Raw genomic sequence first — 24,965 nt, forward strand, 5'->3', positions numbered from 1 at the left:
GTGACAATCTGTGGCTTTTTGAGTTAGAGGGAGAATGTCCCACTCTTCCCCCTCTTTCACACACTCAAGTGTGTCTTTCCTTATTAACAAGCACTTAATAAAGCTTAGGAGATTTTCTTTGTCTCTTCTCCCATCTTGGTTCTTTCTCTCTCTCTCTGTCTCTTCAGGGCCATAACCGCATCATAGCCTACAGCAGGCCTGTGTATTTCTGTCTGTGCTGTGGCTTGATTTGGGTTCTGCACCATAGTAGTGAATTTTTGGGCTCCGCCCACTTTAGCCTTTATGGAGTAGTCATCACCAGCTCGTTACTTTTCAGTAACGTTCGAGACCTCGTCATCGGTGAGCTTAAACACACACACACACACACACACACACACACACACACACACACACACACACACATGCTCTCATGGAGGTTTTATTAAGTGGGATTGTAACTGTGATTGTACTTTGAATTTTGTTCTCTCTCTCTCTCTTTTGTCCCTTCTCCACCACTTTTGCTCACATTTTCAGTCTTTACTCTCTGTTTTCCTTTCATCTTTTTTGTGGGGCTGCTGCCTCAAGTGAACACCTTCATCATGTACCTGTTTGAGCAGCTCGACATCCACCTGTTTGGAGGAAATGGTGAGTCTCACCCACTCTACAAATTAAATGCAATCTAACACACTGAAACGAAAACACCCGAAGCACACAACTTTTCCCCCACACTACACCACAGCACTACACACCACTGATCGCATTGACATGTGTTTCTGTCCAGCCTGCACCAGTCTCCTGTCCGCACTCTACAGCATCCTGCGAAGCCTTGTTACCATTGCAATGCTGTATGGGCTCTGCTACGGTTCCCTGAAGGTGACAAAACTGAGTTGCATTAGTACTGTGCAAACGTCTTATTTTTTAATATTGTCATGTATTAGCTAAGGTACTGATTTAATTCATTCAAATAATTGTTCCATTTACTTTCCCCACTAACAACATGATTCTGCAGCATAATATTTGATTGTATAGTATACAATATACACATCCCTGTGTGTTACAGGAGTCATGGGATGCTGAGCACATCCCTGTGCTTTTCTCTGTGTTCTGTGGGCTGCTGGTGGCCGTGTCCTATCACCTGAGCCGCCAAAGTGGTGACCCCTGTGTCCTTATGTGAGTGTGAGAAAGTGTGTGTTTTTTTTTAATCAAATGTGTGTTAATGAAGTGGTTTTCTGTCAAACCTGTTTTTATTTGTGCGCAGGTCTCTGATACAGTCAAAGCTGTTCCCAAATGTCAAGGAAAAGAACCCAGAGGACCCTCTGAGTGAGGTGCACGACCCTCTGCCTGAAAAACTAAGGAACTCTGTGGTATGAACATACACACCCACCCACACACAACTGTATTTAATGTAAATGTATTACATTTTACCAAAAATAATTATTTGATTCTAGATTGCAACAGTATTACTATATGTATGTATGTATGTATGTATGTATGTATGTATGTATGTATGTATGTATGTATGTATTTTTAATGCAGCATGAACAGGGATAAATTTATTTATTTTTTGTCTTTCAGAATGAACGGCTGCAGTCTGATCTGATTGTGTGTATTCTCATCGCTGTTCTCTTCTTTGCCATCCATGTCAGCACTGTATTCATTGCTTTGCAGGTGAGCAATCACACACATACAAGTTTAATAGTTTTGCCAGAGCATGTTACAACTCACCTTCCTCTCTTTATCTCCTCCAGTCTTTCCCTCCCTTTTACACAATCAACATATTCAACAGGTCTTACATATTCATGCTTAGAATCACTTGTGTATTGAGTAAAATAGTCTAATTATACTTTTTTGTCCCCTTTTCTTTCAGCCCTACCTGAGTTATGTGCTGTATGGGCTGGTGGGCTCAGTTGGGCTGCTCACCCACTACCTCTTGCCTCAGCTCCGAAAACAGCTGCCTTGGTATTGCTTTTCTCACCCTCTGCTCAAAACACGGGAGTATTACCAGTTTGAAGTCCGGGGTACGTGACACGGCTACCAGCATTAGTCCACAAAAGGCCACGGTGTTGCTTATCTAGTACTTAACTTTCAGTCTCAAAACCTGTTCATGCACTTACACATGTCACAAACCGTTCCAGTTCCCATTGGAGCTATCATGTAAGTTTGCTTAGAGTGCCTCAGTTGCCTCACAACACCACACAACACTGACTGTAAAATAAAAGTATATGCACAGCAATATGAATGGTTATAAATGTCATATAATGTCATATGAATGTAATTGTCATTCACACATAGTCATGCTCTTGTGTCTTGTTAGGTGCGGCTCACGTCATGTGGTTTGAGAAGCTACACGTTTGGCTGCTGTTCGTGGAGAAGAATGTGCTGTACCCTCTCATCATTCTCAATGAACTCAGTGGCAGTGCCAAACAGCTTGCCAGCAAGCTAAACACAGAGTTAGTATACCCAGCCCCTCTGTGCGTGCGTGCGTGCGTGCTTTACATTGGAATGCATTTTAATTCTCGAATCGTTCAATCTTCAATCACCACCCAACTCTGTGCCCATTTGTAAAGTCTAATCTCTTTCTCTGTGCAAAATTCTCTGTGCACATCTTCTAATGGAAATCTGATTATTCACCTCAAGAAAACAATATACAAATTAGATTTTTATCTTATTATAAGTGACAGGCATGGAGTTGAATTAAGTAAGAAACCGAGTGCCTATGACTGTAGATGTAATTAATTATACTCTTTCCTCAGACTGGGTTCTCTGGTGATCACAGTGGCTGGGTTGAAGTTGCTGCGCTCATCCTTCAGTAGCCCCACCTACCAGTATGTCACCGTGCTCTTCACAGTCCTCTTTTTCACTTTTGACTACCGGGACCTGTCCGAGACTCTGCTGGTTGACCTCTTCCTCATGACCATCCTGTTCAGCAAGGTGACCTGTTAATTTTTCATTTTAAGATTAAGTTGAATTAAAACGCACTTTAGAACATTTCTGAGTCCACAGATCTGTAAAGTATAACTGAAAGTACACCACAGTGTATATCAGCATTATAGTAGTAAAAGAATGTCTATTGTACAAGATTACTAATCTGAGCAAAATAGTTTTTACATGTGCACCCATAATAAAGCATAAAACAACTTGCTTCAAATTGAAGGTGAATATTGAAGTGGAACATATTTATTAAGTTGGACAGGAAAAATCAACCACCAGTTAGTTTGTACTGCACATATCTAAATATGAAACATTTTCTCACCATGACCCGTTATCTTAGAATTTTTTGTTTAATTTACAATGTGCAACATTGTTCCTGGCCCAGACAGTGAGGGCACTGTTCTTCATGGGCTGTCTCCAAGACTTAGCAATGGCAAGCTGATAAAAAATAGCCAGAGTGGAATTCGATTATCTGTGCCTTCGGAGTCATTTTTTTTTTTTAATTTTTTTTTTTCCAATCTGATTATCCAGTTTAATACAGGAGGCAAAGCAAGGCTTTGGGCCGTGACTCTGGACAGCTGCCACTGTAATTTCATCATGCTTTAATGATGATTAGTTCTGCTAGAGAAATGGCAGAACAGGCTGAGTCTGTGTGGGTTTCATGTTTTACTCGTATTTAACTGTACATTTGCACGATGTCTCCACACATTCATTTGTGCTGTCACTTTTCTGACATTAACAGCGTAGTTATTCTCTCTGTCTTTCAGCTGTGGGAGTTGTTTTTGAAGCTGAGGTTTGTGTACACCTACATCGCCCCCTGGCAGATCACATGGGGCTCAGCCTTCCACGCCTTCGCTCAGCCCTTTGCTGTTCCACGTATCCTTATCACGCATACAGGCGCGTATAGACTTTCACACAAACACAGGAAAGTACACAATGGCTTTTGTGGAAACCAGCACCCGTCCTCTCCCTCCTTTTATCAATTAAACAAAAGAAGAACGAACACTTTACAACATCCTTTTGGAAATAAAAATCCACTAAAAGAACTTTTGTTTTCTGTGTGCCCCGATCCTGGTCCTGCTTCTCCTTAATGCTGTCTGTTCAGACTCCGCCATGCTGTTTGTTCAGGCCATAATCTCTGCGGTCTTCTCCACCCCACTCAACCCATTCCTGGGAAGTGCCATTTTCATCACCTCCTACGTCAGACCAGTCAAGTTCTGGGAGCGGGATTATAAGTATGCACTAAATCCTATTGTCTTAATTCCCTTCAATTGTTTGGTGGTGGGTTGGAGTAAATTCTCAAGAAATGTTTGCCAGAGTTTGATTCACATTTCTCATCTAAAAGGATTTAATTTTGTAATGCAGCCTGTGCATGTTTATCTGACTTCCCTTCCTGTCCTGTTGTAGCACTAAAAGAGTGGACCACTCCAACACCAGACTGGCCTCTCAGCTCGACCGAAACCCAGGTATCTATCCATGGTCCACCACACCTCATTTAACTCTAGAACTGGGTGATAGCGAGTACAGAAGATGAATCAGGTGGGCTAAATGAAGACAAACACTAATGTGTATAGGACAATTGTCCATCAGGACCAGGGTTGGTGTAACCCTGATCTATATAATTTATATCTTTGCGTAAGGGTGTGACCATTTTCTTCTTTTTTTTGTGTTGATTAGGCAGTAGTGCCCACAGGCATCAGTGTTCGGTAAATGAGAGTAGGCCATGTACAGGGACAGTCACTCTACACAAAAGGAGGTGCTTCGTTGCCTCTGTTTAAGAATGGAATGTGGATCACAGGGGCTGGAGTTGAAAACCTCTGGCTTAGAGGTTGTTTTGTGGAACAGCTGCATGGACCTGTGCTGATTTTTTTTTGGAGTTAGTGTTTCCCTTCCTTTCGTTGGGTCTTTTTGTTCGGATTTTTGGTTAATGAGACATCATCCTGTTTGAATTTGAATAGAATTCTTGGGTCGTCAGATGGAGAAGAGGGTCACATGTAGTTTCATATATGCAATGTGCACATGTCTTACACACACCGTAGGGTTAAAAAGTAAAGAGTAAGTTGTCTGTATGCCTAGTTGTATGGTTTGATGTTGAGTGGTTTGATAAGTGTTAACTGTCCCTGCTGCAGGCTCAGATGATAACAACCTGAACTCCATCTTCTATGAGCACCTGACTCGCTCCCTGCAGCACTCTCTGTGTGGGGACCTTCTACTGGGCCGCTGGGGGAACTACACCACAGGTGACTGTTTCATCCTGGCCTCAGACTACCTCAATGCACTGGTGCACCTGGTGGAGATCGGCAATGGCCTGGTGACGTTCCAGCTGCGCGGCCTGGAGTTCCGGGGTGAGTGCGGAATTCCATCGCTAATGAGATTAATGAAGATGCTGTTATTTGTCCTAATAAACACCCGGTTGAAGGCTGCAGGGTGTTAGTTTGGCAGGTGGTGCCTGGGTAAGGGTAAAAATCTAATCTGTCACTCTGTGCTCAGGGACTTACTGTCAGCAGCGCGAAGTGGAGGCCATCACCGAGGGGGTTGAGGAAGATGAGGGCTGCTGCTGCTGTGAGCCTGGACACCTTCCTCATGTTCTGTCCTTCAATGCGGCGTTCGGTCAACGCTGGCTGGCCTGGGAAGTGCTGGTCACCAAGTACGTTCTGGAGGGTTACAGCATCACAGACAACAGTGCTGCCTCCATGCTCCAGGTGTTCGACCTGAGGCGCATACTCACCACCTACTACGTCAAGGTGAGAAGAATGGCAATGAGGGGTTGTTCAGTTCATGTCGTGGTAAACTGTCTGGACCAGGTTCTGCAAACTGTTCATTGCAGTACAATACATTAGAAAATATTGATCCAGTATTGTATTGCGATACCTTACATGATTCTATTGTATCAGTACAGGGACATCAAATATCAATGTTTTTGTATACAACTTTTGTCCACCGGGTGGTGCTGTCGAGCATTTTCTTTTTACTGATGTGAGCAGAGGTGAGAATCAGCATGTGACTACAACCTCCACTACTGTAGATGGCGCTGTACAGCTGGGTACTGAATTACTGCTTGGCATTTCATGCAGAGTGAAATCGCTAAACATGACAAGAGGATCACAGCATCTTGTATATCAGCTTTGTTTTTACATTTTCAGTGAACTATATGTACATTATCACATTATATTGTGATATAATCATATCGTGACCCATGTATTGTGATGAGTATCATAGATCCTTGCCAATACACAGCCGTCAAGGTGCCAATGAGCAAAAGCACCGTCCCCACACACTGCTGCCCAGGTGCCTGTCATGGCTGCCCACTGCGCACCAAGGGGACACAAAGCAGAGGACACATTTCTGCTGCAGTTTTTTTACAATAACAATCACTTCACTTTAAAGAAATATAAGAACATCTGCTCTTCCAGTTTCACTGAGTTGAGAATAAGACCACATATTAATTATCACCATTAATAACAGAATGTTATATTAATGAATCTTACAGTGTTTACAGTTCCACTGTTTAATATCTTCTCTGGGTTTCTGTTTATATCTTCTCTGGGATTCTGCTGCTCTCTTTGTCATACTATATATTTTTTAGTTTTGATGTGCAAGTTATTACCATTTAGAGTTTTTTTTTTTTTTTTTTTTTTTTTTTTTTTTTTAAAACATACATTTTAAAGCTAAAATGACCAGGCTTAATTTTATCCTGTCTGTCCTGTTCTCTCTGTAGGGAATTATATACTATGTGATTGCCTCCTCAAAGCTGGAGGAGTGGCTGGCAAATGAGGCCGTGCTGGAAGGGCTTCGCAATTGTAGTGAAAGGAACTATGTCGATCTCGACCCAACCTTTAACCCAAACATCGATGAGGACTATGACCACCGACTCGCAGGCATCTCCAGAGACAGCTTCTGTGGGGTGTACCTCAGCTGGATCCAGTACTGCAACTCTCGCAGGGCCAAGGTGAGCTACTATATTCTGTTCTTTATTCAGTACCATGTTGTTTTGGACCGCTCGCTTTCATTTTCCATTTTGTTCTGTCTTTTCTGCATCCAGCCTCTGGACAGTGAGAAGGACTCTGCACTGGTCATCCTGTGTTATGGGCTGTGTGTTTTGGGCAGAAGAGCTCTGGGGACCGCAGCTCACCACATGTCCAGGTGAGGGCACCGGCAAAACCAGAAAACAATTTATCTGCGACGCTTTAAATATGTTAAAAGATATGAGATTTGTGTGGATTTATTGTTATTGAAATGTCCATACGGTTTGTTTACCCCCATAACTGGTTTTCAGAAACACTTACGGTTTTCTAACTGTCTGCAGTAATCTGGAGTCCTTTCTGTACGGGCTCCACGCTCTGTTCAAGGGGGATTTCCGCATCTCGTCCGTGAGGGATGAGTGGATCTTTGCTGACATGGAGCTGCTGAGGAAGGTGGTGGTGCCCGGCATCCGCATGTCACTCAAACTCCATCAGGTATTCAATGTGTATATGTGTGTGTCTCTCATTGTGCTAATCAGAAAAAAAAACCTTATTGAGTGATCAAATTGAACAGATGATGTGGGTACCCGATAATGTATTAAAACTTTCCAATCCTTGGAAAGAGTGCTAGGAGTGAACAAACACTCTCCCTTTTTCTTCACCCTCTCAGGACCACTTCACATGTCCGGATGAGTATGAGGACCCAGCAATTCTTTTTGAGGCGATCTCTTCACACCAGAAGAACCTGGTGATTGCTCACGAGGGTGACCCTGCCTGGCGCAGCGCCGTCCTGTCCAACTCACCCTCTCTGCTGGCCCTGCGCCATGTGCTGGATGAAGGCACCAACGAGTACAAGATCATCATGCTGAACCGCCGCTACCTCAGCTTCAGGGTCATCAAGGTGGGTTTTTGGCTTTGATTTACGTAATGGATTTATGTCCTGGATTTACAGTGTTTTTTATTATTGTTGTTTTCTAAAATCTATAGTATTTTATATAGCATGGTTAATGTAGACAAATTCTTGCTCAGAATGAAAAATAAACATTTTGGGTGGCTTATGTTACTGAAAATAAGGTTTTTAAGGGTTGAATAATATATTATGTGTTCTTGTAACAGTTTTTAGTGACTGAAATGTGAATGTATTTGTATTTGTGTTGTAGGTAAACAAGGAATGTGTGCGTGGACTGTGGGCAGGGCAGCAGCAGGAGCTGGTGTTCCTCCGGAATCGGAACCCTGAGCGCGGAAGCATCCAGAATGCCAAGCAAGCCCTGAGGAACATGATTAACTCCTCCTGTGACCAGCCAATCGGATACCCCATCTACGTATCGCCTCTGACGACCTCTTACTGCAACAGCCATGGCCAACTCAGGCACATCTTGGGAGGGCCAATCAGCATGGGGAACATACGCAGTTTTGTTGTCAGCACTTGGCACAGGTATACAAATATAACAAATATTATTTAAAAAAAAAAAAAACATATTTTGTGCTAAGCGTCACATTGTGACTCAGCATTCCACTATATGGGTGAACAGTATCAATTTGTATCAGGGCCAGTTCTGGACAGTAAATTCCGGACTATAGAGTGCATCTATATATCGACCACACCTACTGATTTTTAAAAGAATTGTGTCCCTGTTGAAACATGAGAGATTAAAGGAGCAAGATGTTACAGGAAGGATTTTTTAAAATTTTAATTAAATAAATGCCTGTAATATCCACAACCACCTACATACTGCACATGTATTTTTTGTTAACTGTACTAAGGTTGTCTTCTTCAGCATCAGAATTGAACAGCCTGAAGGTATGCAATTATTTTGTCACACATTTTCTTGGTGAAAACACAGGAAAAGCAAATTGGTCCACTATGACCTGTAATGTAATTGGTCTGATATGACAAGGTTAAATGTGTTGGAGGTAGGAAGCTATTTGGCCTATTAAAATCCATAAATTAGACACATCGTTTCAAAGAGAGTAGCGGCTTATATGCCAGAATTTACACTACAAAGGGGCAGACAGAAATGTTAAGGAGGCACACAGTGGCAACAGAGGTGGGGGAATGGGTGGGGTAGGGGTGCTCTGGATAACTGTTATTGTCATGTAATTGGATTGTATTTTGTTAGACCTCTACCCTAAGACCTATCCAACTTGGGAATCCGACCTGAAGGTTGAGCATCTGCTGGTGTAGCTCTTAGGCTCACTGAGGCACACACCCCCACTGACCAAGACAGATAACACAAAAAATCTAATAAACTACTCCTCATTAGATTATAACAACTAAAACAGGACATTTTCCGTAATTGGCTTATATAGTACAAATTTATATATATATTTTAAAATTGTTGATTATTTCAGTTATTCGCTATGATTCTGATAACAGAGATTTGCAGCTTCCTCAAACCCTCCTGCTATTGTGCAGCTGCCTACTGAGAAACTTAACAAAAACTAATTTGCATCCTAACAGTGATTGGCTGTTTAGCTGGGGGGAGGGATCCAAAAATACAACCTTTAATACTAGCCCAGGTCTTTAGTATCTTTATTAGCTTTACGTGGTGAACCACATCACATGGTACTGCATTCATTGCTTCCGTATTTTGATTTTGACACATTTTTGTTTTTATGAAAAAAACGATTGCACAGAAATTTCAGAGAAAATATGGTCATGAAAATTTGAGTAACTGAAAAGTCATGGAAAGTTTTTGGTAAAAAAATTGTAAGAACCCTGTTGCCTGTATTTAGTGGCTAGTACTGGGGCAACAAGTGAAAGTGAAGTGAAGGTCCTTGTGAAACACTGCAGCACAGCACAGGTGACACAACAAAATGTGTCCTCTGCTTTTAACCATCACTCTTAGTGAGCTGTGGGCAGCCACAACAGGCACCCGGGGAGCAGTGTGTGGGGACGGTGGCACCCGTAACCTTCAGATTACTGGGCCACTTCCTTAACCGCTAGGCATGCACTGCCCCAACAAGGTCATAGGCATCTAAGTGTTATTGATGTGAAGTTGGTCTTATGATTATATCATAAGATACCAAACGGGTATCAGTTTATCTATTCCTTTGTTGTTGTTTCTAAAGACATTTCTTTCTCTCTAGGCTGCGTAAGGGTTGCGGAGCTGGATGTAACAGTGGGGGTAATATTGAGGACTCTGATGCAGGGGGACTGTCCTGTGGTAGTGGGGGCACCGGTGGGGTCAGTGACTCCCAGCAGAGCTCAGTCTCTCAGGGTGGACTTTCAGGACCTACTGCACCCCACTCCTACCAGCCCCATTCTATGGGTGAGTGCACCTCAGTACTCTGAAACCCTTTTGTATCAGTTTGCATGTTCACACCCTCACTCTCTCACTGTCACTCTATCGCTCACTCTCTCTTTGTATCTATCTCTCTTTCACTTTATCTTTTTGTATCTCTTTATTGATGTTTTCATTTTGTCTGTTGTAACTTCACTTGTAATAAAGTTGTGTTCTGCATCTTGCTATTCTTCTCTATACTCACTCACACACACACACCCACACACACACACCACTTTGTCCAACTGTGAGTAGCTGATAACTTCTTCTGGGCAGAGGCATTGAAGGAGCCTAATTGATTGATGTTTCTCTTTCCTACAGGCACCAGTCAGAGTTCCCAGTCAGTTCAGTCTAGTCTGGTGCGTCACTCTCCTGCACGAGCCTCTGTTTCCAGCCAGTCTTCATCCTGTCGATACGGCAGCAGCCGACACCCCTCCATGCTGATGTGTCGCCGGTCCTCCAGCAGCCAGTTGTCTTTGCGGACCCTTCACACATCCTTGCAGCTCCGCCTTGGAAGTGGCCCTTCCAGTACTGACCCTTCTGGCGGCCCCTCTGGGTCTTTGTCCAGTCACAGCATCCCAGCCTGCAAACGGCACACCCTGGTGGGGCTGCTGGGCAGTGAAGGTTTGGGATCTGCACTGGGTGAGCCCACATCCACCACACTGGGGACAACAGGACATTATCACCACCCCCACGCCCACACTCACCACCTAACACTCAGCTGTCTGAGGAGAGATGACATTTTCTACAGAGTTCAGGTAAGGGGAAGCAGTTTGACCTTCTGAAGATGTCAGCTGGACATCTGATGGAAATGATGAAATAACATAGATGGAATCTAAATATTCACACAGATGTCACTAATGTTACCTGTGTGTGTGTCTCTCTGTAGATTGTAGATGTCAGTCAGGTGTTGGAGGTGATAAACCTGTCCAAGCGTAAGGAGTTGCACTGGCCTGACGAGTCCATGAGGCTTCGTGCCGGACGCAACTACTGGAGAGACTGGAGTCCCCGAGAGGGCATGGAGGGACATGTAAGTCTGGATACACTACTTACATCATTACTTTCACCCTAAGACCAATATGCTTTTAATCCAAAGTGCAGACAACTAAATGTAACGCAGAGAGGAACCACAATACTTAAAATAATGTCCGTTGGTGCGGGTTTCATTTGGGTTCTCAATATATAGAGAACCCTTTGGGGTAGTGGTGGCCTAGCGGTGGGGCAGTGGTGGCATATCGATTAAAGAAGTGGCCCCTTTATCAGAAGGTTGCCGGTTCGAATTCTGAACTGCCAAGGTGCCACTGAGGTGCTCCCCGCCAGCTTGTCATGGCTGCCCACTGCTCACTAAGGGTGATTGGTTAAAAGCAGAGGACACATTTCTTTGTGTGCTGTGCTACAATGTTTCACAATGACAATCACTTCACTTAACTGTAATATTCCTTTGGTCAAATGTTTTGTAAGACTAAACGTGTGTCTGTCCCCCCGCTTCAACTCGTAGGTGATTCACAGGTGGCTGCCGTGTAGCCGTGACCCAGTGAGTCGCTCTCACATGGACAGGACCATCCTGCTGGTTCAGGTGGAAGATAAACTGATTCCCATTATAGAGACGGGAGTCATAGAGCTGGGAGCTGAAGTCTGATTCTCGACACTTCATAACCTTTAACCCCTCCGACCTCCCCCTCCCCAAAAGCCTAAGATGTACAGGGCAAATTTTTGGAAACGTCGTCCACCCCAGCTACATCTCCATTCAGCAGTCCTCTTTGTGGGCCAGGATGACAGGGAAAAGTGCAAGTGGAAGACCGTGCACGCACATACACACATACTCTTACAGAATCTGCCTTTCAGTGTCACACTAATATGCTGCATGAGGGATTGACTCCCATCAAACCTTCTCCTTCAGTGCACTCCACAATTATTGGCACCCATTGTAAACATTATTTCATGATTCCATATACCATAGCAAGATTTCCAAAGAGCCTTCAAAATATTCTACGGTTTTTGACAACCATCCTTCTTTTTACACCATTTTTGTTTATTGTTGAAAATCAAACCACAGAATCTTCCTTACTGACAAAAACAAATTCTGGAATTGTTTCCCTTCTTTTTCTTGGAATGACCCTGAATACATTTATTTCAAATAATGCTGTGATGAAGCACCAATAATTGTGGAGGGCACTGTATGTTGAACATGGCTGGCTTTCTTTTTTCTATGCATTCAAACACACATGCAGCCTGCCCAAGCTTCTCCCACATAATGATGTGTTCAAATGCAAGCACAACTCCAGAACCTAATACATAAACTTGTTAGTTCATCCAATGCATTCAAGCGGACCTTTATGAGTCAAAAGTGTTTCATTTTTTTATTACATTGAAATATCTTTTGCCAAAATGCCTGGCTTTCAGGGCCTGGGAATTTGCCATATATGGCATATGTGATGCTTCTTCTGCTGCCAAGACTTTACGCAACAGTCAGTATGTAGACTGAAACATGCTGTTGCCAGTCTGAGAACCGAAGGAGCTCTGTCCAATCAGGAGACAGAGGAATCGAAGCCAAACAATGGGTTCCAGTTGGCTGCAGCCAGTTAGAAGATCGGGGTTTGTAGGTGCTGCTTTTGTTTCAATAATTAATCATTTTTAAAAAGTATTTAATTAATTCATTTTTTTTCTTGGCCACCCACAACCACTTCACCTGCTGCTAAGCAGTCTCTCTGGGCAGCAGTTCACTGAGCCAGTTTTAGGACCTGGATTAAGTGAAATACTGTGTGGGCTGGGTGGGGTGCAGTGTGGTGGGTGTTAAATGAGAAGTTGCAGAGATGCAGATTGCGTGTTACGCTGGTGGCCTGGTGGGGTTGTGTCCTCGGTCATGCCCACTAAGGCTCTTTAATTGTCTTGAGATTGCCTTCTTTCTGCGATTCGAAGACTGGCTAAATGTGGGGGTGGTTTTATAGGGGATAACCTTTGGTATATTCTCTCTGCTTATCCATAAATGAAATCATCATAATTTTTTTCCCCCGTTTTCCTAATTTGGTTATGTAAATCCTGCTCTAGAGAGTTGAATGCGTTTGTAACTGTCCAGTCATTTGACCTCCAAAACCAGTGCAGTGTGGTAACAACACGGTGTGTGTGCTTAGTGTGATTGTGTTTGCTGATGGCCCTGGATAGCTGTGAAGTGCCCTCAGAGAGAGTTTGCAGGTTGAAGTGTGAAGAGGGTTGGTTGGTTTTACACCAGACAACACTAAATAATGTTTCAGTCATTCCGGTTTAGTTTATTTTCCAAAAATGCAACCTTTTTGTTGCAAGGACATGGGGGGAAAAACTTGCACTATGATTTGTATGTATTTGGTTTGATTTACAGTAATGCACTACAATCTTTAAGGTATATCACATTATTTATTGCTCACTTGAATCGCCATGGTAACTGATGCCTTGGGAAAGAAAATGCAATCGTCATTTTTCTCATCACCTTCTTTTTTGTTCTGCATTCTTAACTTGAAAGGTTTTTACCATATATAGTTCTATATAAATATATATTGTCATTGTATAAAAAAAAAAAAAAAAGATTTTTTGGAATATTTATTACTGTGAACATTGTATTTACATTTTGTTACATCTTTTTCATTTATGGTATAAAGTTATATTAAAGTATAAAGGACCATCGGTTGACACAGAAGGCCGAATTTTTGGATGGACTGTTCCCCTATTTAACTTGATTCTTTTGTAAGAGAATAAATAAAGTGCGATTGATTTAACCTCGGTCTGGGCAGATGTCATTTCAGCTGATGCTGATATAATACACACAAAATAAAACATGTTAATTAAGGCCATTAAACCTGGTGAGTTGAGCCAGCTGACTCAGGCCATACAGCAATATTATGGACATAATATGAATATAAACTGGAATGTCTACATTAGAGACATTACAGGCAGATTTAACATGCTTGAAGAGGAACTCTTACAACAGCACAAGCAACAGATAAATAATTAGCTGTTGTTGAATGTATACATTGTCATGGTAGTTTTAGAAAAGGATGCATACTTTCTGCAAATCAGGGTAGATGTTGATGATTAATCCAGTTTCACTGGACCATAACAACTGACAAGGCAGCCTGGATGAACTGAGCATGGTGAGTTACTGTTCACGTTTACTGCTGTGGAGCTACAATATTTTATGACTAAAATATATATAGTTTAAAATATATATCAATTAAAAAACTTTCCTTCTTTGGACCAGTAACCTCTGCTCTATGGGAAAACCTGATAAGACCTTGAAGATTCGCTGACCCAGTCATATGGTGTCTAAAAAATATATGCTTTTTTTCTGTATCCAACACATCAACATCAAAAACTGACTGATACATCAATACCTTTCACTATATTACAGATGATCAGATGATGTTATTCACTTCACCTGTCAGTTGTTTTAATGCTGTGGATGACCCATTACATAATGCAACACTTGTCAAACTGCAGATTTAAACTATGAGCACAATGACATCTCATGTGACATCTGCTGTGAAACCCACAGAACCTGTCTTCATGATGTGACCTGTTTAGAGCAGATCATGGGACAGAGCCAGTAAAGCCAGCCATGAGGAAATGCTGGTGCACGCAACGCTGCGAACACTGTAGCTGCCCTTCTGACCTGGTGACCCTGGATAAAACAGGCAGATTAGTCAAGTTTGGTCCTGGAGCTCTGACTGACTGTCATCAATACCATGTTATGTAAATGATCTAATGAAAGCCATTTTTCAGATATAAAATCATTTTTAAAGGGAACTCTAAAGGTGTCCTTGGTGCATCTATTATGTGTCTGTATGGAGGGACAAAGCTGTTCGTTGATTCAGTTTTAAACATTAACCTCTTTCAAATGTAGGTTATTTCTGGGTCTCGGTGTGGTTGTTTGGGTTTGCCCCCCAGCGTTATTACTGTATTCACACCAGACCAAGCAAATGGTGGGTGGTGAGTTTGAAATTGATTCAAAAGCAACCTGTAGGTTGCTATTTACACAAATGCAGTGTAGTTTTTAGTCTTAAAACCACCACTTGTGGTGTGCTTGAGTGCCGCATTGACAGTGGACACTGGATGACAGTCAATAAATCATATTCACATTCATATAAATAATGATAATGTTCATATTCAGTTTTCATGTGTGAACTACAGATGGTCATAATGGTGGTACACGGAGAGCTGGTAGTTATTTTCAGAGGTGTACCCATTGTGAAACATCTGACTCTTAAGATTATCATTTTTCATAGCGACTAAAATATATTGTCGTTATATTTCAATTTAAACTCAATTAAAAATGCTAGAAATCTTATTGTTATTGTTTTATTTTTATTTCTATTTTGTTATAAGAAGGGTTAGCTAGGTATGGGTGAGGACAACAGGAAAGTTGCTGCGGTTTCATTTCACGTTTACGAGCGTAAATCACGTGACAGCAGCGTCACGTGCTTCCAGTTGTCCCGCGCACGGAGCCAATGGGACCGTCCGCCCGTCCCCGGCTATCGGTTCCCGTATATCAGCAGCCGCGCCACCCGCGAGGCGGCGAGCGCCAGCGACCCGCGGGCCGAGGTAAACAGCGTCGTCCGCGACTCGCTCTCCGGCCTTTTCATTTCGTCTGCGGTTTGTTCGGTGGACGAGTCGGTTCGGGGTTATTTACGCCGTCACGTGACCCGCCACAGCGCTCAGGTGTTAGCCGCTAGGCTAATGGCTCCCGTTCACTAGAATTCGTTTTCACGGTGTTGTGCGACGTCGCGGCGGGCGGTGATATTTATGTGACGTTTAGAGAGTTAAAGAGTTATCCTCTTGCTTAGTGACATGTTGTCTGGGTTTCGTTCTGTACAAAAGCGAGACACGCTATTAAGTGAATATTTAGCAAAACAGAGGACTCTTATTCGCTGAGATAATATTTTAGTCATTAAAATCCATGTGCTCGTTTCTTTATCATTGTGATGTTAGCAGGCCAGTGACATGGGGAAACAGCAGAGGTCAGGAAGGTTTTCTGGCCAGTAACATGATTTCAGTATTGTCGCGCCTCGGGACGCGCATGCGCACACTGTCCTTTGTTCCAGAGGCAGTGAACCTGGTCCATGGAGGGCCAGGATAGGGGCAGGTGTCACATTAATACAACTGATTTGTGGTTCTGTGAAGGTTTGGTCATCACCTCGTTCAGTACGGTGTGTTTTATATTGTGTGTTGGTCAGTGGACAGTTGATCCAGAGTTGCTGAGCAGACCACAGAGATGCTGGCTCGGACCCTTGCCTTTCTGTCCCTTGTCTTGGCTGTTACAGCCTTGCCCATGCCCAAGTCCGACCATGGGAAGAACTGGGTACTGATTGTAGCTGGATCTAATGGTTGGTATAACTACAGACATCAGGTGAGTGTGTGGCCAGAGCGGTGAAGACAGACTTTCAATGTTTAATTTTATTATCTCTCAAAGGAAGGCAGGTAAAATGGACTAGGTCAAGAAAAACAACCAATTCTTGAAGTTGGTTCATTTGGTGCAGAATTAAGTTTAAAAAAAAAAAATTAAATACCTTTTTCTTTTTTTATTTTATTGAACTTATTACATTTGTAATTACTTGGTTAGTATTAATATTTTCTATGAATAAAAATCAAATTGTCTAGACATCTATAACGCCAAAGCAGTAGTGCAGAATAGTATAGCATTATATTAAATTCCAAATATATATACACAAGTGTTCTAGGTTTAATGTGAGTAACTTGCATGACCAGTTGGTGAGTTTGACTGCCATTTTTTAGTCAGTTGAATCTGTTTTTAAGTACTGTCTTTATATTTGCTCTTGCAGGCCGATGCTTGTCATGCTTATCAGATTGTTCATAGTAATGGGATTCCTGATGAGCAAATTGTTGTGATGATGTACGATGACCTGGCCCAAAATGAAGAGTAAGTGTCCCAACCCACCCATACAACACAGCTGGAAAAATCTGTGTATATTACTATAGATTACAATATGTTACAATATATTGTATATATTACATAAGAGCTCTTTTTAAATTAATCTTTGGAAGAATAGAACAGCTTGTGCCCTAGGTAAACGAAGCCTGATTATCACACAAATACTGAGAAATCCCATGCTTCACATAATCATCAGTGCTTCAGAGTGACAAAATGGGCGTAGCCACGTGGGTCACAAGAAACAAATTTCATCTCCTGCATAGCAACACACACACACACACCCACACTGCTTTCTTGTTTTGCTTTCATTCGCCTTGAACTGAGTTCAGTTTTTTTATTCTCTACTTGCAGTTTATTTTATGTGGTTCATAGCACCTGTACTTCCTGAGTTTGATGGGTGCTTGCAGTTGTTTGAAGTAGGATGTGGTTGCTTTTTTCACCTTGATGTAGCACAGTCATGATTTACTGTGAGACTTACTGACCATATCCAGTACACCCAGGCTGTAACTGTATCTTAAGTTGCCTATTTCAAAATTGGCTATTAAATTTAATACAAGCGAAAGTTAGATGTTTAGATTATGGATGTTGTTTATTATTATTTTTTATTATTTATATATATTATTTTCTAAAACCGCACTCCACAGAGACTGCTCCATTTAAGGTCAGCAACGATCATCTAAGGGCTTTTGACACAGGGCGTTGTTCGGAAATTGTTATACTTGATTTTATTGCCGCTTGATACCACTGATTTTAAAAATGTACTTAATAGTTTTAAGCTTTTGGCTGATTGGTTTTCTTCATATTTGTCCTTTAAAGCTTTCTCTTTTAGGGTGTACAAGTTCTTCTCTAAAATTGTGTTTATTTTTCTCTGGTTTCACAAGGTTCTGTTCATTATTTGTATTTTTTTGCATATAAAATTCCTTGTTCTGAACATTTCTAAATTGCCACATTGTTTCCTTCATTGATTTAGAGAACATTATTCATGCATTTGTGTCATCATGTTTAGATTATCATGCCTCCAAGCCATGCAAAATGCAGATCTTTTCTTGAACAGAACTTTGTGGAAAAGCTCCACAGGACTATCTGTGGAAAGCATTTCACAAATAAACATACTTCATTTATCCAGTTAAAACACATTAATAATGTAAACAGAATATGCTCAGTTTGTGTTAGTTGCATCTAACTAACACAACCTTAGTTAGAAATCTGCAACCTTCCTCCTTTTTACACTCCCTTGTGGACGGTTTGATCTGGCGAGAAATACATACATCCAACCACAGTCTCCTCTTTTAACTGAAGTGAGAGAGTTCTGGCATCTTCTGCATTACACTCCTGCATTTTCTACCTATGCCCTTTGAAAAAATATTTGTTACAGAAGTTGAAAGGTTGTGTGGGAGTTTTTGTGGTTTCCGTGCACTGTATTAATATTTAACTCCTTGTATCAGCCTGTATGTATGATCTGCAGTGAAACTCATTGCCCTGATAAAACCTTGTGGGTTTTTTTCGATTGGTATTTTTAAGACCAATTTCCACAGGAGTGCTATTTCAGCAAAAACATGAAAATCTGTTTTTTGCATAAAAAAAATCCTAGCTGGTTTCCAGTTTATTCCTACTATGTTTCTTCCACTCTTTCTCTCCTAGCAACCCCACTCCTGGAGTCATCATCAACCGGCCCAATGGTACAGATGTGTATCATGGAGTTGTGAAGGACTACACTGGTGAAGTGAGTCTGTGTTTTTGATCTTTTCAGATTTTCCATTTGTGTTATATTCCATTGGTTAAAAAAAACATGTTTTTGTCCTTGTGGTTCTGTGTGTGTGTGTGTGTGTAGGATGTGACCCCTGAGAACTTCCTTGCTGTTCTGAAGGGCGATGCAGCTAGTGTTAAAGGAGGTACTGGAAAAGTGCTGAAAAGGCAAGTAGAGAAAAACTCTGGCGAGGAAAATAACTTCCCCACCCCCATAAGCTGGGCAGATGCGTCATCCTCCAGCCCTTCAGCAATAAAGCTTAAAATGTGCAAAGTAACTTTCATAGAATAACTAGAGTAAGAGGTGTGGTCTAGAGCACTTGTGTGTGTGTGTGTTTGGGAGCATACATGTGTGTATTTCCTTATTACTACTAGGTTAAGTGTAGCTTGCTTACTTGGCCTAATGTACCTTAGGCACACTCTTGGCCATTATTATTAAATTATGTGATTCGAATGCTGCACAAATTATTATTATTTTCTTTTTGAATAGGCATGAATAGGCATTTAATTTTTTTTGGCAGTGGTCCGGATGATCATGTGTTTGTGTACTTCACTGATCATGGTGCACCTGGCATTCTTGCCTTCCCCAATGACGACGTAAGCATTTTTCTTTTTCTACTTCCTGTTTTTAACTCGTTCAGTGACTGAGGCTGTACTGTGCCGAGTTCATCAGTCATTCTGCCCCCAAGCAGACTTCATACAAATGGGAATAGACGTTGGCAGGGGAAATCACATGACTGATGAGTCCTGTGGGGTTTTTTATGTTTTTTTTTTCCCTCATTCTTTTTCTTTTTAATGGGGATGTGGGAGATGATCCGAATGACTTATGGTAATTTTAAGTCACATGTTTTTGTATAATGACTGGTCAGCACCTATGATGTGAAATTTTTTTTATTTTGATTTTAATAGGGACAAGGGCTTCAGTAGGACTGTGTGATCTGTGTGTTTGTTTCTAATAGCTCCATGTGGAGGACCTGATGACGGCCATCAATGATATGCATGCCAATAAGAAGTACAAGAAGGTGAATAAAGCACTGTGTATTGCTGTTTTCCTTTAATGGGACTGTTTCAGAGAACAAACAGAACAGGAAAGGAGGAGGGAGGGATGAACAGCACCTTCAATTATTAAATCCCGATGTGTACTGAATTCTCCCTCACACTCACAGATGGTGTTCTACATTGAGGCGTGTGAATCAGGCTCCATGATGAACCACCTGCCCACTGACATTGACGGTGAGCTGATGCTGAACATGACCTGGTCTATAGAAGCTCAAGACCGTAATGTTCTAAAGTCGTGAATGATTGATTAACACTCCCAAATGCACTCACACTCGCACCTTGACTGTAGACTGGTTCAGTCACATGAGCAGGTCTTGTGATCCATTCCCCTTGTCAGTTTGTGAAGGCGTCAGCACACTGTACTTTAGACTGCCGAACAGATGGGCAGCAGAGGTTTATTGCAATCATGTGATTACCACAGTCATGTGACTGAACAGGAGAGAGTGTTTTTCTTCCTCCCACAGCTTCTCCTCCTGTTGGGGAAGTGAATCTGTGAATAGAAGAAGCTCTAGTTGACGACATGTATCAACTCATATATGCAGTCATTTTAACACTTCATTGTAATATTTACCATGGCATTCTCAGCTACTCTGTGGGCCTCTGCTGGTTCAATACAACCAAGTCTCCTTATTTGAACTCCAGAGTGTCTTAATTGTTAAATTTATATATGTCTGGTCTTTGTAATGACTCGAATGAGTTACATTCCTTGATTGTTTCTTTTTTTTTTTATCTGCTCTGGGATTCATTTAAACAGATTAATTATGTAGCTTAATGATTATAAGTCTGTCTTCCGTTGTTCACTTGGAAAATGTCATTGTTTTAAACTTGATCTCAAGATTGATCTGTCAGGTTGAGGTGTTTGAATTTGATATTGTTTGTAATCTTCCCAGTACATGTACAGTACATGTCATATTTGTATGCTGTAAACAGTGTCGCTTGATCTGACTGTAGCCAGTGGGGTGATTATGAGCTCTTTCCTGTTTCAGTATACGCTACCACAGCTGCCAACCCCCGCGAGTCATCCTATGCCTGTTACTATGACGAGGCGCGGGACACCTACCTTGGAGACTGGTACAGTGTGAACTGGATGGAGGATTCTGATGTGGTGAGTTTATCTTATCTTGGGTGGTTATTGGTCATTCCACTCACATGACCGCAGTTTCAGATTTCTCTTAAGCACATAATGCTGAAATGGTGGTCATGTGAGTCAGTGTGTCCTCAGCCTGACAAGCATCTGTTTTTGTGTCTGATTGTTGACCATGTCATTGCTTCCAGGAGGACCTGAACAAAGAGACTCTTCTTAAGCAGTTTAAGATTGTCAAAAGCCACACCAACACCAGCCATGTCATGCAGTATGGAAACAAGGTATGCAGATGGAAATAAAGTTTTATTTAAATTATTTGTGTTGGCCAGTTACCAAAAGACCACGATATCCAGCATTCATGATATTTACATTAATGGCATTTATCAGATGCCCTTATACAGAGCAACTTACAGTCTGTTGTTACAGGGACAGTCTCAATGTTTAATTACCTTGCTTAGGGACACAATGGTAGTATGTTTAATTGAACCTGTGACTGGTCTTTTTGTTCATAGGTGAGTGTGTTACTCACAAGGCCACTATCACCCTTAATGATTTTGAAAAATCAAATTTTCATATTAAACTTGACTAATGCTGGAACAAAGTTCCTGTGTGTAGCTTTATATATACATTTGCAATCTACATGGTGTAACTCTCTTCGTCTCACTGTCCCTCAGACTCTGGCTCATCTGAAGGTGATGGACTTCCAGGGGAACACCGGTGCAGCAGCCCCTGTGGCACCAGCCAAGCTGCCATTGGTTCAGGAGCATGACCTCACTCCCAGTCCTGATGTTCCTCTGGCCATCCTGAAGAGGAAACTTATGAAGTCCAATGATATCTCCCTTGCCCGTGGCTACTTGATGGAGATCAGTGCTCACATGAAGGTAGAGGAGGGTGTGCCAGATTTCCATTTGTTTTGATTTGATGTCCACGTTTTTGGGACTACCACCGGATATGCCGTGTAAAGTTTGATTGGTTGCCGTGTGTGTAGGTGCGGGGACTGTTGGGTGAAACCATGCGTAAGGTGGTGCAGAAGGTGATGGGGGGAGACATTGAAGCGGAGAAACTGCTGGGTGACAGGATGGATCTCACACAGCATCAATGCTACAAGAGCGTGGTCACACACTACAAAAACCAGTGTTTCAACTGGCACACTACTGAGGTCAGTCTTTGTCTCTGAATTGCACACACTGTCGCACATTTCAAAATGAAGGTCATATTACCCTGATATTATTCTCTCATGTGCTCTTCATGAACCTGCATTACCTGAGAAATCAGGGTCAATGGAGAATTAAGGCCCACTTCCTGTCTGGTTATATATGAGAACAGAAGCTATGGAATTCTGTCTGTCTTACTTGCTCCAGCGTGACACCTCTGAGAAAAACACAGCACTGCTTTGCTATATTCACCAGTGCACCCATATATGAGACACACCTTTTGACCACAAACGCTTGTGGTCATCGCACTGTAATTTTAGGCTTGCTGTCTTCGTATTCATTAACATTGAGACGTCTTATTCACTATTTATTGAATAGCACAGTGACCAAAACTACAGATGAACAGGCATGATTACAGAAAGTAATTGTGACAAGTTATTCTGAATGCACAACCCTCTGTATGTGTAGCGTGACTTCCTGTTCAAATAGTTTGAGTGTAAAATACACAAACATGGTCTTTGTCACAGTGTGGTGCATCTGAAAAAAGTTACAGTGCTGTTAACATACAACTTTTTTGTCTTGTCACAGGGAGTGTTCCCCCTTATTATTAAAACCTGGACATTTACCTGATTGGGTTGGACAATTGTGATGTTTTAGTTTTAGTCTAGTCTTTGCATCAAGCTGTTATTCAGACTAATTTTAGTCTAGTCATCAAAGGCTGGGCATTTTAGTCTTATTTTAGTCAGAATGATCCATGAATATTTGCCTAGTTTCTGTAATGCAGTTCTATTTAACCCAGTCAATATAGTACAAGCACCTAGTATAACAGACAAAAACAACGTTTTCTTTTAGTCAAACCCATTTCATAATTAAAACAAGTTTATCTCATTGTTACCTAATAGACTTCATTGTAAAGAAAGTGGATCCAAAGACACTCACCCATCACAAGTATCCTGAAATCAAATTTATGCTGTGATTGCATATTGCAGAAGTGACGTCATCTGTGTGACTGGATGGGAGATACAGGAAACATAAAACTTTATTAAACGAGAGGAAATAACATCTTGTGTTCATCAACGAAAACAAAGAAACATTTTAGTCTAGTTTTTAATCTTGTAAACCATATTTAGTCATCAATATTACATTATATATTCCGTTATTGTCTTATAACCAGCCTTTAAATCTCATCTTTAGCATGTTTAAAAGGTTCGTTGACACTAGCTCTGACTGTATATTATTTGTGTAGCGCTTGTACTCAACCTTGTGTGTCTTGTGTGTTGCAGTATGAATACGCTCTGAGGCACCTCTATGCCCTGGTGAACCTGTGTGAAGTTGGCCACTCAGCAGACAGGTGAGGATTCATGTTCTCCATCAGCTTCACCAGTTTGTAATAACACTCATGTTTGCAGTTAATTTGTTCAACTTGGAGATGTATTCACTGAATCTGATGTAGTCAGCTTCAAATCTGCAAAAACAAGCATTTTTCTTACCTGCAGCAGACAAATAATCAGACCCTCCATATTACATTATTATTTATCAGACGCCCTTATCCAGAGCGACTTACAACCAGTAGTTACAGGGACAGTCCCCCCATAGAGACTCAGGGTTAAGTGATTTGCTCAGGAGCGCAATGGTAGAGGTGAGATTTGAACCTGGGTCTTCTGGTTAACCACTAGGCTACTACCACCGCATTCAGAGTTCTGAAATGAGGAGTCTAGATGGTGTCCTTGTCATGTCAATGCCGCTTTTAAACGTTGTTCATGTTTCTCTTTCAGGATCATGTCGGCTATGGATGATGTCTGTTACTTCCGAATGTAAACAGTTCCAGCTGAACACTCACACCTTCCTTTTGGTCTGCTGGATTCTGAGTGGCCGTTTCTGAAATTGGGGAGGGAGGAAATCGATTGTTTTGCACTAAGTAATCAAGTTTTATCACACTTAAGTGACATTTTTACACAGATTTTCTTTTACCATTGAACTGTAAAAACGTGTTTTTATAATGATTTTGGACTGTGAAGGCGAAATGTTTTTGAGTTGCTTTTTTTTCTTCTTAATAGATGAAACTGATTGTTTCTCAGAGATGCAGTGTGGGTCTGTTTTTGTGGGTCATGTAGGCTTTAAAGTTCCCCTTGATTTTTTTTTTTTTCACCAAATGAAACACTGGTGTAGCCGTTGCAGACTTCCTGCCTTAGATTTGCATGAGTGTGTGAGAACATAGCTGCTTCTAGGCAACCATTTATATGGTCTGTCTTCCCCTGTTATCTGAAGTTCTGTTGCGTTTGTGTGGACTTGGATGAGAATTTAGTAACCAAAAGAAGAGAAGCTGGAGTACTGGAGAAATGAGGGAAGGTTGTGCTGCTTGGCCACAAAGTGCACTTGTTGTGGGAAGGTATGTGGTGCCTTCAAGGAAGACAAAGGAAAAAAAAAAAAAAAGACGAGATTTTACCAGAGATTAAAATACAGAGACAGGTGATGTGAACTTTTAAGACTTCTGTAACTTTGAGAATAAAAGGAAACAAAATATAAATATTATGCTGAACTATTTGCTCATTTAGCTACAATAAAGAAAGTTATTGTTCATAATTACCCTTTGACAGGGGTGAAGATATGATCCCAGCTCACCTTCATTTCTTTATCATCATTTCACGGAGTATGTTGCGGTATAAACAGTACTTGACAGGGTTTCTGCAGGTTAAGGAACCCAAATTTAAAGACCCGTTATCGAGGTAGTCAACTACACTTCTTCAAGGACCTTTACAGACACTGAGGACCAGATGCTCTTTTAAAATGCTGTATTAATTGTATTCTATCTTAAGTAATATTATTAATTAATTTTCCTTCCAAATG

At 41.5% G+C, this 24,965-nt stretch overlaps 2 protein-coding genes across 3 annotated transcripts in view; both read left to right on the plus strand.

Moving 5' to 3' along the window:
- Positions 1-13,905, plus strand: part of pcnx1 (pecanex 1) — a 38,979-nt gene extending 25,074 nt beyond the window's left edge. For both annotated transcript variants that reach the window (XM_028973023.1, XM_028973032.1), the window contains 23 exons: positions 168-339; positions 514-624; positions 761-852; positions 1,040-1,149; positions 1,238-1,343; positions 1,555-1,647; positions 1,847-1,997; positions 2,294-2,429; positions 2,733-2,910; positions 3,678-3,786; positions 4,016-4,145; positions 4,318-4,376; positions 5,040-5,255; positions 5,401-5,654; positions 6,629-6,859; positions 6,953-7,053; positions 7,217-7,367; positions 7,543-7,773; positions 8,033-8,307; positions 9,963-10,144; positions 10,478-10,914; positions 11,046-11,186; positions 11,655-13,905. In XM_028973023.1, the coding sequence (XP_028828856.1) occupies positions 168-339; positions 514-624; positions 761-852; positions 1,040-1,149; positions 1,238-1,343; positions 1,555-1,647; positions 1,847-1,997; positions 2,294-2,429; positions 2,733-2,910; positions 3,678-3,786; positions 4,016-4,145; positions 4,318-4,376; positions 5,040-5,255; positions 5,401-5,654; positions 6,629-6,859; positions 6,953-7,053; positions 7,217-7,367; positions 7,543-7,773; positions 8,033-8,307; positions 9,963-10,144; positions 10,478-10,914; positions 11,046-11,186; positions 11,655-11,795 (3,807 nt within the window). In that variant the 3' untranslated portion in view covers positions 11,796-13,905. The remainder of the gene's footprint in view (positions 1-167; positions 340-513; positions 625-760; positions 853-1,039; positions 1,150-1,237; positions 1,344-1,554; positions 1,648-1,846; positions 1,998-2,293; positions 2,430-2,732; positions 2,911-3,677; positions 3,787-4,015; positions 4,146-4,317; positions 4,377-5,039; positions 5,256-5,400; positions 5,655-6,628; positions 6,860-6,952; positions 7,054-7,216; positions 7,368-7,542; positions 7,774-8,032; positions 8,308-9,962; positions 10,145-10,477; positions 10,915-11,045; positions 11,187-11,654) is intronic.
- A 1,688-nt stretch (positions 13,906-15,593) lies between these two features.
- On the plus strand, positions 15,594-24,647 carry lgmn (legumain). Its single transcript, XM_029000022.1, has 14 exons — positions 15,594-15,727; positions 16,360-16,532; positions 16,966-17,063; positions 18,717-18,798; positions 18,907-18,989; positions 19,343-19,418; positions 19,781-19,843; positions 19,988-20,054; positions 20,867-20,985; positions 21,156-21,245; positions 21,639-21,845; positions 21,953-22,123; positions 23,402-23,469; positions 23,894-24,647. The coding sequence occupies exons 2-14, from the start codon at positions 16,398-16,400 to the stop codon at positions 23,934-23,936; spliced, it is 1,302 nt and encodes a 433-aa protein (XP_028855855.1). The 5' UTR covers positions 15,594-15,727; positions 16,360-16,397; the 3' UTR covers positions 23,937-24,647.
- Positions 24,648-24,965: the final 318 nt, after the last annotated feature.

Source organism: Denticeps clupeoides, chromosome 1, assembly GCF_900700375.1.
Source record: "Denticeps clupeoides chromosome 1, fDenClu1.1, whole genome shotgun sequence".
NCBI lineage: Eukaryota > Metazoa > Chordata > Actinopteri > Clupeiformes > Denticipitidae > Denticeps > Denticeps clupeoides.

What these genes read in the sequence shown, in the direction of transcription:
- lgmn (XM_029000022.1), top strand. Translation starts at nt 16,398, where the DNA reads ATGCTGGCTCGGACCCTTGCCTTTCTGTCCCTTGTCTTGGCTGTTACA. An exon ending in GACCTGGCCCAAAATGAAGA is followed by an intron (nt 17,064 to 18,716) that starts GTAAGTGTCCCA and finishes TTTCTCTCCTAG; the next exon opens with CAACCCCACTCCTGGAGTCA. An exon ending in GTTGGCCACTCAGCAGACAG is followed by an intron (nt 23,470 to 23,893) that starts GTGAGGATTCAT and finishes TTTCTCTTTCAG; the next exon opens with GATCATGTCGGCTATGGATG.